Source organism: Hemicordylus capensis, chromosome 5 (assembly GCF_027244095.1).
Source record: "Hemicordylus capensis ecotype Gifberg chromosome 5, rHemCap1.1.pri, whole genome shotgun sequence".
In the NCBI taxonomy this organism is placed as follows: Eukaryota; Metazoa; Chordata; class Lepidosauria; order Squamata; family Cordylidae; genus Hemicordylus; species Hemicordylus capensis.
In genome coordinates, this window is record NC_069661.1 from 135,344,165 (window position 1) to 135,363,812 (window position 19,648).

Genomic DNA, 19,648 nt, shown 5'->3' on the forward strand with positions numbered 1-19,648 from the left:
AGAGCAAAGAAATTTAAAAATTGGACTGTACCAGGCAACGATGAACTGCATGGCTTTGGCTTAAACACCTAACAAGCCTTCATAAACAACTATCAAAACAGTTCAATCACATTTTGCAAGGCGGTAATATTGAACAATGGCCAACAACTTGGGAAACTCATCTCATCATGAAAGACCCAGCAAAAGGTGCAGCTCCAAGTAATTATAGACCGATAACCTGTCTGCCAACCATGTTCAAATTATTAACTGGAATAATAGCACATGAAGTAATGCAACACTTATTAACTAACAAATAGCTTCCAGTTGAACAGAAAGGAAATTGCCTGAATACCAGAGGCACAAAAGACCAGCTGCTGATTTCTGACAAAATGATTTTAGAAAATTGCAAGAGAAGAAAAACAAATCTAAGTGTTGCATGGATTGACTACAAGAAGGTCTTCGACTCATTGCCTCACACATGGATACTAAAATGTTTAGAAACAACTGGTGTCAGCAAAAACATTCAGATATTTATAAAAAAACAAACACAATGAGCATGTGGAGTACACAGTTAACAATCAATGGCAAGACACTTGGACAGGTTAGCATTAGAAGAGGCATTTTCCAAGGGGACTCACTAGCCTCTCTGTTGTTTGTAATCACCATGACTCCACTTTCACAAATACTAAACAAAACAGGCCTCAGATACCAAACATCTAAAACATCAAGTAAAATCAACCATCTGCTGTACATGGACAATCTGAAGTTGTATGGAAAGTCCCAGTCAGAAATCGAATCACTGCTAAACACTGTCCGTATATCCAGTAGTGATATAGCAATGGAGTTTGGACTAGACAAGTATGCTGCATTAATAATGAACAGAGGAAAAATAACAAACAGAAGGAATAGAACTGCCCAATGGAAGCAACATCAAGAACCTGGAAGAGAAAGAATACTTGGGCATTCTCCAGGCGGATAACATTGCACACACTGAAGTTAAAAGAAAAATTGGAAGTGAATACATCAGGAGAGTTAGAAAAATCCTAAAGTCCAAACTCAATGGCGGGAACACCATACAAGCCATAAACACCTGGGCTATACCTGCTATCAGATACACTGCAGGAAGAATAGACTGGACCCAGGCAGAGCTAGAGACACTAGATTGTAAGACCAGGAAAATCATGACCATCAATCATGCTCTGCACCCCCGCAGTGATGTAGATAGGCTATACCTCCCTCGCAGCTCAGGTGGAACAGGAATGCTGCAAGTCCATCAAACAGCAGAGGAGGAGAAAAGAGGCCTTGAAGAATATATCAAGGACAGTGAAGAAGATGCACTTCAAATGGTCAATAATGAGGAACTATTCAACACCAATGAAAGAAAGCAGGCCTACAAGAAAGAACAAGTCAAGAACCGAGCAGAAAAATGGAAAAATAAGCCCCTGCATGGTCAATATTTGCACAACATAAGTGGAAAATCAGACATCACCAAGACCTGGCAATGGCTTAAGAATGGCAACTTGAAGAAAGAAACAGAGGGTTTAATACTGGCTGCACAAGAACAGGCACTAAGAACAAATGCAATAAGAGCCAAAGTCGAAAAGTCAACAACAAACAGCAAGTGCCACCTTTGTAAAGAAGCAGATGAAACCGTGGACCACCTAATCAGCTGTTGTAAAAAGATCGCACAGACTGACTACAAACAAAGGCATGACAAGGTAGCAGGGATGAGACACTGGAACATCTGCAAAAAATACAAGCTACCTGTAGCCAAGAATTGTTGGGACCATAAAATTGAAAAAGTTGTAGAAAATGAAGATGCAAAAATATTATGGGACTTCCAACTACGAACAGACAAACATCCGCCACACCAGATATAACTGTAACCGAGAAGAAAGAAAAACAAGTCAAAATAATCGACATAGCAATACCAGGGGATAGCAGAATAGAAGAAAAAGAAATAGAAAAAATGACAAAATACTAAGATCTCCAAATGAAATTGAAAGGCTGGCAGAAGAAGACCAAAATAATCCCAGTGGTAATTGGCAGTGGTAATTGGCACCCTAGGTGCAGTTCCAAAACAACTTGAAGAGCACCTCAACACCATAGGGGCCACAGAAATTACCACCAGCCAATTACAAAAAGCAACTTTACTGGGAACAGCCTATATTTTGCGATGATATCTATAATAACCAACAGCATTGATGATAAAATTCAGCCATCCCAGGTCCTTGGGAAGGACTCGATATCTGGATAAAAACAAACCAGTCAATAACACCTGTCTGACTGTGTAAACAAGAAATAATAATAATAATATCCCAAAACTACAGCTAGTACAAGATGTGGCAAATAGGGTCTTGTCTATGGTTGGGATCATATTATATCAATTTTGAAATTAATTGCACTGGTTGCCAATTTGTTTCCAGGGCCAATTCAAGGTGCTGTTTTTGACCTTTAAAGCCTTTATTGGTTTGAGCCCTGAATGCCTGCTTCCAAAGATTTCTGCCTGCCTATCTGACAAGATCACAGGGGTGGGGTGGGGCGGGGCTGCTCCACATGCAAATGCTGAGGGAGGCTCGATTGTCACAGGCATGATGGTACAAGACCTTTTCAGACATTGCCCCCAGGCTTTGGAATGTTCTCCCAATGGATATCTACACCTCAGTCTCCTTCACTGCCTTTCAGAGGCTGGTAAAGACCTAGCCTTTTACTCCAGCTTTTGTATTTTAATGGATGTTGTTTTCCTTTTTTGCTATTTGTGCTACTTTTGTGAATTGCATTTTTACGCTCTTATTGGTGGCTTTTAAATGAAAGCAAAAATAAACAAACACACACATATAAATAATAAATGTAATTCTCTTAAAACAGATTCCACTGCATATCACATGGAACCACACGTTTAGACAACAGTGGGATCAGAATTTATTTCATCTACAGGTAGCCCTCATTATCCGCGTTCCTGGCACCCGCAGTTTCACATCTCTGTGGTTGGGTCATAGGGACCCAAGTTTCTTTACTCACAGGGCGAAAATAGGGTTATTTTCACCTATCCGCGGTTTTTGAGTGCCTGGAAATGATTTCTGATGTCGTTTCATGCTGTCATTTTGTGCTGTCTTCAGGGGGGGGGTGAATTCTAGGGGTGTGCAATTCGTGTTTTCGGGTGATTCGGCTCGGACCCGAACCGAATCACCCCTGTTCTGTTTTGTGCCCGAATCTGGGTCACCCGAATCACCCTTGATTCGGTTCGGGTTCGGATTTAATCAGAATCCGAATCTGAATCGATTTGGGGGGGTAAAAAGGGGCCCAGGGGCAAAATTTTGGGGTGGGGTGGTAGTTCCCAATGGGTAGAGTCCACCACCCCAATTTCAGGGGGATTGGGCAAAGTCCTGATTTTTGGCGAATTTCTGAAATTTTCATGTCTTTGGGGCAGATTGGGGCAGAAAGTGGGGCCTGGGGCAGAATAGTGGGGTGGGGTGGTATTGCCTAATGGGTGGAGGCAACCACCCCAATTTCAGGGGGATTGGGCAAAGGGATGATTTTTTGAGAATTTTTGAAGTTTTAGTGACTTTGGGGCAGTTGGGGGGCAGAAAGTGGATCTGCCCCAAAAGAGTGGGGTGGGGTCATAGTGCCTAATGGTTGGAGGCTACCACCCCAATTTCAGGGGGATTGGGCAGAGGGCTGATTTTTTGGGAATATCTGAAGTTTGGGTGTCTTTGGGGCAGATTGGGGGCAGAAAGTGGATCTGCCCCAAAGGAGTGGGGTGGGCTGGTAGATAATGCCTAATGGGTGGAGGCTACCACCCGTCCCCAATTTGAGAGTGATTGGGCAGAGGGGTGAATTTTGGTGAATTTATTTTTATGAGGTTTGTCTTCATAAGGTGAAGTGTGCTAAATTGATTACTTCCTCATATTATTCATAGTAATAGAGAGTGTGAAAAAGTGAAAGTGGGGTCATGAGAGTTGTCTAATTGAAAAAAATCTCATTTACTATGATACAATGAGAATTCACACCTCAGAAGTTTTGAAATTGCACCCATTAGGCACTACCTGCACCCATTAGGCACTACCACCCCACTCCTTTTGCCCAGATCCCATGCTATGCCCCCGAACTGCCCCAAAAGTCACTAAAACTTCAAAAATTTGCCAAAAATCAACCATGAACCGAATCACCCGAATTTTTCGGGTCTGAAATTCGGGTGATTCGGCTCGTGCCCGAAAAATATCGGGGGACATCGGGGGTGATTCGGTTCGGCCCCGAATCACCCGAAATTGTTCGTTTCGGGCACAGATCGTTCTGTGCCTGAAATTTTTTGCACATCCCTAGTGAATTCTCAACAAAAAATTTGTTTAAAAAAGAACAAAAATAGGAGGATTTGGAAGTTTTAGTGGCATTGCTAAAGAGCAAGATATGGTGCTTATTTCTGCTCCCCACTGCTTCTTCTTATGATTTTCAGCAATCTTCAGTGTGATTAGGAACCTAACCGATAGGGTTAAGATATCTTTATTCATGGTTTCGTTGTCCACAGAAATAGGCGGGAATGGAGACCCCATAAATAAAGAGGACTTCCTGTACTCTATGTTAGTTTTATCATCTGAACCCACCACACAGCATTTATTTGAAGCAGTTTAACAAAAATCTGTACAAGTTGCTTTTCAAGTTATTTTTTGTGAAAGTTGATTTCAAGTTGCTTTTTCAACCTTGATTAAGCCAAACCATAGTTGCTATTCTCGCCATACAGCCTGTTTGTTAAACCTTGGTTTGTTTGACATCACACGCAAAGGGGGCGTGACCTGGGCTGTCAAGAGCCCAAACGAGCTCTCAGCTCGTCATTTCAGGCAGCATCGGCTGCCTGATAGGATGTTTTCTGCTTCCTCTCCCTCCAGACACTGCCTGAAATACCTGGCACAGAGTTCGTCCATGCTCTCAGCAGCCTGGGCATGGGAGGGGGAGTTCGTTCTGGGCTACTCTGGAGCCTGAGCCATGCCCCCGTGCATATTTCTTGGAGGGAGCAGCCAAGCGGGGCTGGACGCAGGCTGCCGCTCGGCTGGCTCTGTGCCTGACTTGCTCTGCCCCCTTTGGTGTCCATCCCTGGCTCGAGGGCTTGCACCACTTGAAGCAATGCCAAGATCCCACTGGCCATGCCCCCCCCCCGATGCAGGCCAACCCTATGAGGGGGTGGGGGCAGCTCTGCTTTGCTTGTCTGCATCACCTTTCCCCATCTCCTGTTTGCCTTATTTCTGGGCATGCTAGAGTTTTACACTACTGGTCAGTGACCGGGGCAGTGGCAAGGGAGGCAAGGATGAGGCCTCTAGCAGAGAGCAGAGGCTTCTGCTTGTTTCTGCCACTTCATTAGCTGAATGGCTTTCTCTCTCACTCTCCCCCCTCCACATCTTTCACCAAGAGGCTTGTGCATTTTGCTCCATTATGGGAGCAAAGAAACGCCTAGAGCCTTTGGAGTCAGGTGGTATATAAATTAATTAAATTAAATTAAATAGCAGCATACAAGCCTCTTGGTGAAAGGTCTCCCTGGTGGCATCTCAGAAATCTATATCCACTATGTCATCACTGAGCACCTCTCTTACCAGTAGAGAGTGAGAGGATTTCCAGGAGCTGAACAAAACATGGACAAAGTACAAAACCAGGTGTACACAAGCCAAATGCTCCAGTGGGCCAGAATCAACCATGAATTGGTGTGCGGCGGGGGCGGGGGACAAGCACATCAATTTTCAGCACATTAATTATTGCATTAAAATTCTTTATTGACGCAATTATTAAAGCATATAATTAAAGACATACAGTGGTGGAGATTCAGATTACTCATAGGTAGTCTCATTGAAATTAATGAGTTAGTCATGCTCCATTAATTTCAATGGGACTATTCACGAGCAATTTAATCTGGATCATGTTAGACAGAGAAAATGAAGCCTGTAAAAATTTAATTTCTGCATCCTAAAATCAGTTAAAATGTTTGTCTCATAGTTGAAGAGAACCTTGTTACCCAAGATAGCTGCTCTAGAATTCAAGAATGGGGGCAACATTTATTTATTTCATTTATATACCACCCATCCCACAATGGCTCAGGGTGGTTAACATACAAAATTAACTTTAAAATGGCATAACATAAAATAAAGACAGTTAAAATTAACATAAAACTCATTTTTAAAACCATTTAAAACAAATTAAATTTTATTAACATTGACTCCAGCTATATTATCCTCCCAAATCATCCCCTCAAACGGGTGCAAAACTCCAGAAGCACAACCACTTTTCAAGGGTGGCTATTTAGGCGGGTTTGCCACCCTATTGCCACCAGGATCGGACCTGATCCCTGCAGTTCACACTCGTGGGCAAAATCAGGCTGAGATCTCTCAGCTCATTTTGCATACGCACATGAATAGCCTCAATATGTAAGTTATTTCAATATGGACTACTGTTACAAGCACAAAACAAAACAAAATAATATTTATTATAAGGAGAAACATATTGTAAAAGAGCCATTTTCTCATATATTTTGCTTTTTAAAGCCATTTTTAGAACTATGTTGCTAAACCAAAAGGAGACACATCTATTTTGTTAGAGCATTTTTTCTTCCCTCTTATTCTTTTTAAAGCTTTTAATAGCTTTACTGGCTATTTTCCTCAGAAGAAGCTATATTGTTGGGCTGAGGAGGATATTTCTTACAAGCGGGAGAGGGAGAGGGAGAGGGAAGCGGGAAGAGAAGAAAGACAAGCCAACTGGCTTTCAAATGCACATAGGCACATACAAGTTTTCCAAACTGGGAGGTAAGGAACACATACGCATATACACACACACAAACACACAGTTCATACAACACACAGTCAGGGGAAGTGAAACACAGGGCTTACACAAAGAGAACAAATAAAAACAAACAGATATGGGTTGGGGTGTTTGTTTTTATTGTCCTTGAGAGACAAGTTCAACCAGTCTTCCACTTCCCATTCCATCCAGCTCCATTCCCCACTTCCTGAGCTTTGTAATTCTCTGCTATCACATTCAAATACAGAGCAACCAGGAAGCAATTCAGGAATGCAGCTGAACCAATTAGACTGCTGGGGAGAAGGCGGGACTAGCAGCACGAAGGGAAGTTAACTCTTTGTTTACACTGCTACTGACAATCTTGCTCCTCCTGATCTTCATTCAGATTAACAGGGACTACGCGGGGGCTAGAATCAGCTGAGCTTGAAAGTAGAATTTTTTGCACAGGCATGCAGTCACTCCGCTTAGAGGGAACAGTGGTGTACATGTGATGTGTCTGCATGTGTATGAGTGTGTGCATGCACACGTGCTTTTGTCATGTTGTGTACATGTTTGTGTGAATGTGTGTATGTGTGAACATATTTGCATATGTGTATGTTTTTCATGCATTTGTGTTGTATGCATGTGTGTGCACTCACCTTGTGGTGCAGGCATGTGTTTCTGTTTATGTGCTTGTGCTGTGTTTGTGTTGCATGCTGCATGTGTGAGTCTGTGTCCATATGAATCTGTGCACATTCCTCTTCATGTGTGAGTTTCTGTGCATGTGCATTTTCAAATTCATTCCATAAACCTCCTCAAACCACAATTTCTTCTTCCTCCTCAGAGTGCATTAGCTTCCTACCAGACTTCCTTCTGACTTGACCATTCCACACACCCCTATTCCCTGAGAGTTCACATTCCACCACTAAATGAACAGGCATTGCGCTTGCAATAGAATCCACTAGCTGGCTCCCACTACCAGAGTAAGAGTACTGGCAAACATGTCAGCAATCTGGCTTCATTGTCAAACCTACCACACACTGTGTAATTTCACCAGCACTTACTAGCCATAGCATGAAACCCTAACAATTTTTTTAACCCAAACTTCACCAAATCTTGATTAAAATCTTTGAATAAAAACTTCACCAAATCACTAAAAGACACTCTTCCGAGACAAGCCTGAACAAAGCAGTGCTTTGAAAGCACATCTGTCATAAAATTTCAAAGAAATATAAGATACACCTGGATAAAATTTGGGCAAAAGAGGATAAATGTGTCACTTTTCAGCACATTTTAACTAGCTGGACGGGTGGCAATTTTCATCAGATCATGTTGAAATTAGGCACATATGTAGACCTATTAGCTCAAAAGTTTTATATGCAGTACATATAAAGTATAAATATCAAATATTTATATGCACTACAACTTTGAGGTTTATAATGGTGGAACCTTTTCCCGACTTTTTGCTACTTGCCTTAATTACACTAAAGGGGCATTCCTGTGCCCCTTTAATTTTTTTATTTAAATAGGAGGGCACTCATGTCTATATTCAATACTATGCATAAAATCTCAGTCTTTAAAGCCCTTCTTCCTTTGCCTATTCTCTTTTTCCTTAGACGTGTTCTCAAACTGAAAATCCAAATATATTTTAATTCATGGCACTAGTTGTGCAGCACGTCCATATGTATAACAAGACTTAGTCCAGTTTCAAAAAGCACATTTTATATTTCTACTTTGTTTTAAAACATATTCACAATATTGCAGGAGTGCATGTCACTACTTTAATGAGTGGAACAGAATTTCCACAATCAATGCTAACAGTACCTACAGAAGGCATCTCCAGTGACCACATAAACACATTTTGCTTTTGTTTGGATTTCAGGGCTGCAGTACAGCTGAATCTCAGACAGGAAAATTAACAGCCTCCAGGGTAAAACAGACAAATAGTCACAACAACCTTTTCCCCATACAGAGGCAATTCTACTACAAGACTATTTGCATAATGATCTTTCTCAAATCATTGTAGTTTGTGTATAATATTAAGTTTCAGCTAACACTGAATGGTGCAGAATGAATACCTTGTCCAGTTTTAAAGTTCTACCAGCAAATGTGCAGGGCATCACACTGCTTCTTCTTACAGCTGAGAAGCATTCAGAAGCAACGTTTTAAGTCACAGTGCTTATCATTGCCTTTAACACTAAGGCAAAATTACTATCCATAATTCCTGAGTGCATGGTGATGTACTCAAATGCAGAGTTCTGGCTTTATACATCGATTAAATCAAACTGACTTCTCAAATTATTTGTAATACAAAACTCACCTAACCATTCATTGAATTTTTTAACTTCACTAGGAAGTCCCAGTTCAGTGAAATCCCCGGCATGTATTAAAACATCTCCATATGGCATTTGGATTGGATCTGTTCTGGAGTGAGTATCTGATATACAAACAAACCGTGTATATCCTGGAGGCTTGGGAGCATCATGGGGCACAGGATCCACCCTGTGTGAAAAGCATTGAAGGACCATTAAAAAAATATAACGAAATGCAACATACTGTTCACATATTTAGCTTGCAGTTCAAGACATAATACGTTTTCATCATCAGCACAGCAAGTAAGAGCAGTAAAAAAAGGGGGCAAGCAATATATATTTCAACTCCCAGAATATACTGGACAGAATATCATGCTGTGTGGCCGGGGGTTGGGGGTGTCAGAAATGCCTATTTTTAAGTGCTTACTAATAAATAAATTCTGCTTTTTTCTGAAAGAAACTTTATCTTTGTTGAATTGAATTAACGCGTTGCCTACAATTTGTTCAATTTTCAAAAATTTTAACATTTAACTGAATGGTTTTTATTTGATTAATGACTGACATCCCACGCAGAGTAACATGAGCAGTTTTCAACTGCCTATGCTGCTGCAGGGAGCTAAAGAAACACCTGCAGTGTTGTGCAAGTGCGCTCTTGTGTGAATACCTATAATTGTGCAAACACAGTTGTGCAATGCTACATTCATTACTTCTAATGGATGTAGGTGTTAGCGCAATAGCACGCTTGTGCAACACCGCAGGCATCGCTTTAGATGCCCACAGCAACACAGGCAGTTGAGAATTTCGCATGTTCCTCTGTGTGGGATTTCAGCCAATATAATGAAATATTCTTGTTGATGTGCAGTGATATTAGTCAGGAAAAGGACAGTTTACATGATCCTCGACTGCCAATCTACTTCTTAATAACCCAATACACAAGATTTCCATTAACACTACATTGCACATCACTGAAGTCTCATCTCAGTAAGTTTTAAATGAAAACCACTAGGAAGCAGCTCAGCAAAAATAGTTGTTTAATGACAAAGGCAGAATTTTGTGAAGATCAATATATATTAGGGCTGTGCATTTGAGCGTCTGATGCCAATGAATCTGCAGCACACCAACCCATGCTACATGGAGATGGCCACTCACACCGCAACTATCTTTATAAAGTTCCTCACATTTCTTCCGCCAGGGTATCCTCTTCTACGGGAATAGAAGCCCATGGGCCCAGCTGGGAAGGTACACAGATAAGTCAGGATGATGAACGCAGGCATCTAGAGACTATAGGAATAGTGCTGGGAGAACTACAGTACCCAGGTGTCTGTATAAGCTTTCCTGATATGTGGGCACACCTTCTCAGCTGGGCCTGAGGGCTCCTGTTCCTGTAGTAGAGGGTCTCCTCTGGTGCCGGAAATGTGAGGAACCGAGCAGAGATGGCCGTGGTGAGAGCCCTTTCTATCACCAGAAGTGTGTGCAGTTTTATCATATGGACATCCTATATGCACAGCCCTATTAGAAATACAACCCTATGAGTTGTGGGTCTAGAGGTGGCCTGTGAGGCCATTTGGTGGAAGGAATCTTGCATCACCACTGTGGTACGAACAAGATCAGGAGGAGAAAACATATTCTTACCAGAAACCATCAGAGGCAGCAGTCTGCCCATTCAACACTGTGGAAACATGTAACTGCTGACTGCTAGCAGCTCCTGCTATAGTAAGCAGCCCATGCTAGGGGTCTGCTAATAGTCAGCAGCTGCATGGTTGCACAGTGCTTACTGAGTCACCCCTTCACCATCTCTCAATGTTTTCCAGAAAAATGACTCTTCTCCATTGATTGCCCACAGCAAATGTGCACAATTCCCATCATCCAACTGCCTCTCCAGCCATTGCTGGCTGTGTCCCAATATGCACATATTGCAGAACAGCATACACACGTGGACAAATGTGTTGGTACCCCTCCACGAAAAAAGAAGAACCCACAATTGTCTCTGAAATAACTTGGAACTGACAAAAGTAATTGGCACCCATCATTGTTTATTCTGCATTTAACAAACATCAGACTTTACTTTAGAGTTTTGATGCAACAGAATATTTCAAATAATAACACAAATGAAAATGGCATGGACAAAAATGATGGGACCCTTAACCTAATATTTTGTAACACAACCTTTAGAGGCAATCACTGCATACAAGCAATTCCTGTAGCTCTCAATTCTGCATCTGTCAACACGTAGTTTGGCCCACTCTTCCTGAGCAAACTGCTCCAGCTGTGTCAGGTTTGAAGGGTGCCTTCTCCAAACTGCATGTTTCAGTTCCCTGCATAATAGATATTCAATAGGATTCAAATCAGGGCTTTTAGAAGTTCACTTCAGAATAATCCAATGTTTTGTTCTTAGCCATTCATGGGTGCTTTTAGCTGTGTGTTTTGGGTCATTATCCTGTTGGAGGATCCATGACCTGTGACTGAGACAGAGCTTTCTGACACTGGGCAGTACATTTCACTCCAGAATGTCTCGATAGTCTTCAGATTTCATTGTTCCCTGCATAGACTCAAGGCACCCCGTGCCAGACGCAGCAAAGCAGCCCCAAAACAAAACTGAGCCTCCTCCATGTTTCACAGTAGGTATGGTGTTCTTTTCTTTGAAAGCTTAATTTTTTTTGTCTGTGGACACAGAGCTGATGTGACTTGCCAAAAAGCTCCAGTTTTGTCTCATTTGTCCAAAGGATATTCTCCCAGAAGCATTGTGGCTTGTTAATATGCATTTTAGCAAATTCCAGTCTGGCTATTTTTATCTTTTTCTTTCAACAGTGGAGTCCTCCTGGGTCTTCTTCCATTGAGCCCACTGTCACTCAAAAAGTGACGGATGGTGCAATCAGACACTGATGGACCTTGACCTTGGAGTTCAGCTTGTATCTCTTTGGAAGTTGTCCTTGGCTTTTTGTCTACCAATCTCACTATCCTTCTGCCCATTCTGTGGTCGATTTTCCCTCTTGTGGCCACGTCCAGGGAGGCTGTCTACAGTCCCATGGACCTTGAACTTCTTCATAATATTTGCAACTTTTCACAGGAACATCAAACTGCTTGGAGATGGTCTTATAGCCTTCCCTTTTAACATGCTTGTCTATAATTTCCTTTCTGATCTCCTCCGACAACGCTCTCCTTTGCTTCCTCTGGTCCATGTTCATTGTGGGACACACGATGATACCAAACAGCAGAGTGACTACTTTTCTCCATTTAAACAGGCTGAATGACTGATTGCACGATTGGAAACATGTGTGATACTAATTCAAGAAAACAGCAAATTTGGAAAATCACTCTAATCCAGTTATTCATGAGGGTACCAACAAATGTGTTCAGGCCACTTTAGAATATCTTTCTAGAATAAGCAATACTTGATCTCTTTTCACACTTGCTTTGCTTTACTCGATGACATATCAAAGGCATGCAGGCATACATGGGACAATTGCTTTTCATTTAATCGCTTTTGAGGAGGAATAAAACACTTTTTCAATGAGCTGCAAGGGTACCAACAAATTTGTCCACATGTGTAACTACTTTGACATTAAAATACCTAGCATCAGTTAACTTTGAACTGAATATCAAACCCTGAATATCCAACATACAACTAAATAAATCACTACAAAATCTGAGTAATTTGTACGTGGGGGGTGAGAGAATTGTTTTCTGATTTGCAGATGATACAGAACTTAGAAGGATAGCTAACATATATGCATGGATAGAATTCCAAGGAGAACTGAGCTAAAACCTTTTTAAAAAGAAAAAGAAATCAACCGAGATTTGATTTTGATTACAAAGCTCTGCATTTAGGCAACAAAAATCAAATGCATAGGCACAGAATGAAGGACAGTTGTCTTTGCAGTAGCATATATATACAAGGAGGATTTTGTGAGTACAGTCAATCACAAGCTGAACATAAGTCAGCAGTGAGATGCAGCTGCAAAAAGGGTAATGTGATCTTAGGCTGCATTATCCCCTGCTGTGCAGGGACCTTTAAAGCAGTGGCTCCCTTATATTTAGTAGGGGAAGAACAACTGTCCCTACTCTACCCCAGTGTAACATCCGTCCAGTGGTGGTTGCTGGTGTTTTCCTTGCGTTTCTTTTTAGATTGCAAGCCCTTTCAGGACAGGGAAGCATCTTCTTGCTATTATTTTTTACATGAGGAATCACTTTGAGAATGTAACCACTTTGAGAACTTTTATGTTAAAAGGGGTAATATAAATAATAAAAACTAACTGAACCATAGTTTCCAAGTCATAAGTCACAGTTCCACTTTGCCGCACTTTAAGAAGGATATAGATAAACTGTAATAGGTTAAAAGGACGACAACAAAGATGGCTAGGGGTCTAGAAAACAAGCCCTATGAGGAAAGATTGATGGAAATGGGTATGTTTAGTGGAGAAAGGAAGACTGAAGATATGACATCTCTCTTTAAATCAATGAAGGGCTGTTGCACAGAAAAGGCCTAAGACTTACTGTCTGGTACCTTAGAGCATGACTAATGGGTTTAATTGACAAGATGTTGTAGCATCAGGGGTCACACAATCACAAGGATCCTGGTTAAAAGTTTAATCAGGATTAGTGAGCCCTATGCAGCCAATTGTGAGAACCCAGAATTTCAGGGTAATCTCAGACAAACAGTTCCAGGATTAATTCTGGTTAACTAGAGCAGTTTGACCAAAATTGCATTGACATTCTGGGTTCTCACACTCAACTCCACATGGCTACGTAATCCTGATTAACATTTTAACCAGGATCTTTTTGATTCTGTGAATGAGTTAGGATAAACTTCTTAATGGTAAGAACAATTCAACAATGGAACCAGTTACCTGGGGAGGCACTTCAACTCAGTCCTCAAGACAAAGGCTGAATAGCAATCTGTTGGGGATGTTGTAGCTCTAAATCTCCTGCATTGAGCAGGGGCGGTGTTGTGGACTGGCTTTGGTTACATGACCTCTCACACCCTAGCATTTAGATTAGCAATAAGCTTTAACAGAAAACTGCAGAATGCCAGGTTCCAATCCAAAGCATACACTGCTACATATATGAGTTCATTCATGAGGGTATTGTACAGACAATAATTAAAGGCAAGTACTTGAAAGAAAAATACTAATTTGCTTATATAGCTTCTAGTGCAGCATAAATTGGCCATATAACATAGACAAAAGATATCCACATAGCATTGGTTACAAAGGGCTTTACATAAAAAGTAGTTTCAAGAAGTTCTAGTACAAGGAGCATTGTACTTCCTTACAAACTGTAACATAAAGAAAGAGTCAGTGAGGAAACCCAAAGGCAACCTAAATCTGCATTTGAATGTACTCCTTTATTTTATCCTAAAATTTCTTATGACTATCTTCTTCATATATATTTCTCTTAGGCATACCCATCACTAATCCCATGGGTGGCAGCTCTCGTGAGAGTTTGAGCAGCTGCTGGATAGCAGCAGGGATGGGTGGGAGGGAAGAAAATGGTGGTGTGAGCCGGCCAGTCAGGAGGGAAATAAAATGGCGGTGGCTGGCTGGCCGTTGGGGGAAGAGGGTCGGCAGCCAGCTGGCTGGGAAGAAAACTGCAGCAGTGGAGGAAGTAGCGGTCGGCAGGCAGGCGGGTGGATGGGCTGGTGAGCGGGGGAGTGGAGGTGGAAAAAGATGGTAAGATGGGGGGGGACGACAGCAGCGAACTAGAGGCGCAGATGCTCTGCGCCCAATCTAGCTAGTACAAAACTATAACTTAAAGAAACATGTCAGCATTCCAGAACTCTATGAATAGGAAATGTATTGTCACATACAACTTTCTTTGCTGCTACTTCTTTGATGTATTGTTACTTTAACTCAAATTTACAATTAACCCCTTTCATGTAGATTTAAAACTCTGCTTTATTTCTTATGTTTGAGGAACAGGAGACACTAGTTTAGACAGCAAGCTTCATTATGGATGACAATATGAGGACTGAAAGGAAAGGTGTTACTAGGGATGCAATATTGCCCTCCGGATCAAAACACTGAGAGTGAACTGGAGTTGGAGAACCAAATAAAAAATTTAAAAAGTCCTTAAAGACACATCTGTTCACACAGGTTTTTCATTAAATACTGTTCTAATAGTTTTTAACACTGCTTTAAAATGCAGTATTTTAAAGCTTTCTTTTCTGTTGTAATTTGTATTTATTTATTTATTTTACTGTAAACCACCCAGAGATGTAAGTTTTGGGTGGTATACAAACTAAATAAATAAATAAATGAGGTGTCAGAGACAGAGCCATAAAAACGGGTGGCTTCAATTACCCTCACATAGACTAGGCAAATTCACATGCGGGTATTGATAGAGAGAACAAATTTCTAGACATACTAAATGACTGTGCCTTAGAACAGTTGGCTGTGGAAACAACCAGAGAGAGGGCAACCTTGGACTTAATCCTGAGTGATGTGAGATGTCGGAGTTGTAGAACCACTGGGGAACAGTAACCATAGTGTGATCCAATTCAGCTTTTATGCAAGTGGAGCTTTGCCAAGGAAGTACAACACAGATGAGCTGAGCTTCAGAAGAGGAAACTTCTCAAAAATGAGGGAACAGTAAAAAGAAAGTCGAAAGGGAAAATCAAGAGGGTCAAATCACTCCAGAAAGCATGGAACTTATTTAAAATAAGTTAATACTAGAAGCTCTGTTGGAATGTATACCAAGGAGAAGGAAAGATACAACCAAGTTCAGGAGGATAACAGCATGGCTAACAAGTAGAGTCAGAGAAGCTATAAAAGGGAAGATGACTTCCTTCAGAAAATGGAAGTCCTGCCCAAATGAAGCGAACAGAAAGCAACATAGACTCTGGCAAAAGAAATGCAAGGAGACAATAAGGGATGCAAAAAGAGAGATGGAGGAGCATATAGCTATAAGTGTCAAGGGGTAAAACAAAAATATATCAGAAACAGAAAACCTGACAGGGAAAAGGTTGGACCTTTAGATGATGATGGCTTGAAAGAGATTATTAGGGAGGATAAGGAGTTTGCAGAGAAGCTGAATGAGTTATTTGCATCTGTCTTCATGGCAGAGGATACTGACCATATACCCTCTCCAGAACTGAGCTTCTCAGGCTTAGAGGCTGAAGAACTGAGCCAATCTGAGGTGACGAGAGGATATTCTAAACTGTCATGAAAAACTAAAAATTAACAATCACCTTGAGGAGGTTCAGTTTGACCATTGTGAAGGTTCCCAGTTAATAGGGGCCAAATGGTCTCCCCGGATAGAAAAGCAAGTCAAGGATACTTTGGCTGCAGATCACTCTTTAACATCTCCGTACACTTATTTTGGCAGAGCCCCCAAATGCGGGCATCCTTACCCACTATCAAACCCTTGTCCAAAAGATTCAGCATTGTTTGGCCCAGGCTGCTAAAATGGACTCCAACAGAGGATGCAAATCCCATAGCTGGTTTGATCAGGATTGTATTCTAGCCAAAAATGATCTGGTTATAAAATTTAAACTTTACAGGACCAATACAGATGCAGTGACAGCGCAGGAAATTTTAGATCGGAAGAAGCAGTATAAAGCGTTGATCGGGTGGGAAGAGAACTGCAACAAGGGAGGCCTGAGAACAGTTGTATGCTGCCTCCAGAATGAGAGATCTGAAAACATTCTGGAGGATCATGTTGGCCAGTCTCAAAGGGAGCTCCCTTAAGTTGGTATGTCATATTTTGGCAGACACTTGGGTGACATACTTTAAGACTCTATATCTGGCCAACTGTACTAGGGGTACACACCTACCACATCATTTCGATGCGCTTCCCACTTGGTCTCTGGTCACCTCTCAAGAAATTGCTAGTTTAGTGGCCCAACAAAAACCAGACAAGGCACCTGGAGAGGACCTCATCCCCGCGGAGTTATTAAAAGCAGATCTCAATTGGTGGGCCCCAGTTTTGGCAAATCTTTTCTCCTATATGGATTGGGTAGGTTGTATACCGGAAGAATGGAACACAGCTGTTATTGTCCCTATTCATAAGAATGTTCAGCACTCCAGTCCATCTAATTATCGCCCAATAAGCTTGTTGAGCATAGTTAGCAAAGTGTATGCTAGACATCTTTGTAACAAGCTTATTGATTGGGCAGAGCAAGATAACATCCTTAGAGACGAACAGGCTGGCTTTTGTGTTGGTTGATCTACATTGGATCAGCCCCTGGTTCTAAGACACTTAATGGGAAAGTATACCAACAATTCATCCTCCTTATATGTGGCGTTTATTGATTTCAAAGCTGCTTTTGATTCTATCCCTAGATCTTAACTCTGGAGCAAATTGGCCAATACCTCCACAGACCCACAATTACTCTTCCTCATCCGTATACTATATGAAAACACCTTATTGAGAGTAAAGTGTAATAATAAAGGCCACTTGTCTAAACCTGTTGCTACACAGAAGGGGGTTAAGTAAGGATGTATTTTAGCTCCCTTTCTGTTCAATTTCTACATTAATTTCTTAACCTCTTCTTAGACAACTCTGACATCCATCAGCCTAAGCTAGCTGGTAGACCCAGCACAATTTTACTTTATGCCAATGACACAGCCATACTATCAAGAACACTATTTGGTATGAGGAGGGCACTATGAAAACTCACACAGTTCTGTGAAGATGAGTCACTAGTTATAAATACACAAAAGACCAAGGTCATGGTATTTGCCAAGAGACCAAAAGAACATAAATGGCAAATTAATGGGTGCAGGGTTGAGCAGGTTAAGACCTATAAGTACCTGGCTCTAGTTTTTCATGCAAAAGGTTTGTGGGGCCCACAATGTGAATATGCGGCAGCAAGTGTGCAAAGTGCATCTGCTGTACTCAAATTCTTTCACACTAAATGGGGGACATTACATTCCTGCGGCAGTTAGGCTGCACAAATATTGTACGGGGTTCAGATTTGTTCCACCTGTAATTTTAAGCCCTTAGAAGTGGTTCAATCTGGATTTCTTCGTGCCATTTTTCAAGTCCCCAGATGCATATCGAATGCTGTCTTGCATTTAGAAACAGGGTTGACCAGAGTTGAGGCACAGACAGGCGTGGCTTTGTATATTTAACTACTGGCTTAAATTATAGGCCTGCCCCCAGGCCTTGCCCCCTTGGTTCTGAAAGATGAGTTTCATTCATCCTGATGCAAGAGTCTCTGACAATTTGGGCAGATATGGCTTCTCACCGCAATATTTATTGGCTTTGGGTCATGATGCTGCCAAAGAAATTATTAAACAGCATGTGGAAGATATGGAGAAGCAATTGGATTTAAGTCTGATTATCACCAGTAGCACTTTAGGTGATTTTTTCAATCATGCCTCACCCACTTGACCACCTTAAACCAGAGGAGATGCTTTTCGCTGGCGCAGTTGCATTGCCTTCTGCTGTTTGGGATGGCAGATTTAAGGGGATACTGCTAAGGAACCGGTTATGTCCATGTGTTTTGGTGACACTGAGTCTGTCTTACAGGTTCTTTTACATTGTGCCTATTACAGGGGCATTCATACTATCTGGATTGAACCATTTTTTAAAAAATAGGCCTGGTCAATCAGAAGAGTATTACATCTCCTATCTTTTGGCGGATCAACATGCAGTTGTCACAGTGGGGACAACGAGATTCTATGCAGCAGCCTGTAAACTGAGACAGCAACTGAGTAGTTGTAACTGAGATTTTTGCATAACCTGATGTGCTGTTATATAGTTTTACTGTTTTGATTTTGTTTTGTTTTATGCTGATTTATACTTTGGTCTGTATGTTGACTGGTCATTGACCATAATAAATTATTACTTACTAAGAATTAACAAATCCACCCAAGAGTTGTGAAGGAATTCAAATGTGAAATTGATGATTTACAGGTAATTTATCAGGTCTGAGATTATTCAAATGAAATCAGGGAAGATGAGGTGATTTTATATTTCTATTATTTATGACAGTGGGACTTAAGGGTGTCCTTTCTTGCTGAAATTTGCAACAGAATATATGGTCCTGTACCATCCTGCTCCCCAACAGATCAGATATTATAAAATGCAGACATGTGAAGGATTCTATGCACTCCATGTGTTTGTGGGAAAATACTTAAATAGTCATCCAAAAACCTTCAGTATAAGATAAGATGGCTTAACATTTTCACCTGTGCTCTAAAAGGATGGAAATTGCAAGCTAAGATGGAAATTGCAAGCTAAGATAAGCTAATATCTTAACTTTCAGATCGTATAGGCTGTAAAGATTTTCTACAGTCTCATATATAATGCTTGCTTTTCAAATGAGGTTCCACACAGCCACACTTTGCCTTGGTCTTTCAGCTGAACACTGGGCTGGGGAGGGCTGTATCCAGGCAGAAATTCAACAGGTGCATCTCCCTCAATCTCTTCCTAGAGATGCCTCTGATGAATTTCTGCCTGATGCTTTTTATTCTTTATTATTGTCTATCTTTTTTTTTCTTTTTTGTACAACAGGTTTTGGATACCAGCCACGAATATCTTTTAAATTGTCATATAATTGGTGTGCAAGGGTTGGGAATTCCAACCCTGTGTTTCTTAAAAAGAAAAATTTACATTTATATTTTATGTTTTTATGAGGTTAGCATCTTCTCTCTCTA

The 19,648-nt window shown here is 41.2% G+C and overlaps 1 protein-coding gene across 14 annotated transcripts in view; it reads right to left on the bottom strand.

Annotated features, from left to right (window-relative positions):
• The window catches only part of MPPED1 (metallophosphoesterase domain containing 1), a 191,577-nt gene that overhangs the window by 136,726 nt on the left and 35,203 nt on the right, over positions 1-19,648 (bottom strand). For 13 of the 14 annotated variants that reach the window (XM_053257921.1, XM_053257919.1, XM_053257926.1 and 10 more), the window contains one exon: positions 9,056-9,237. The exons of the other annotated variant lie outside the window; for it this stretch is intronic. In XM_053257921.1, coding sequence (XP_053113896.1) covers positions 9,056-9,237 — 182 coding nt within the window. The remainder of the gene's footprint in view (positions 1-9,055; positions 9,238-19,648) is intronic. 14 annotated transcript variants of the gene reach the window in all.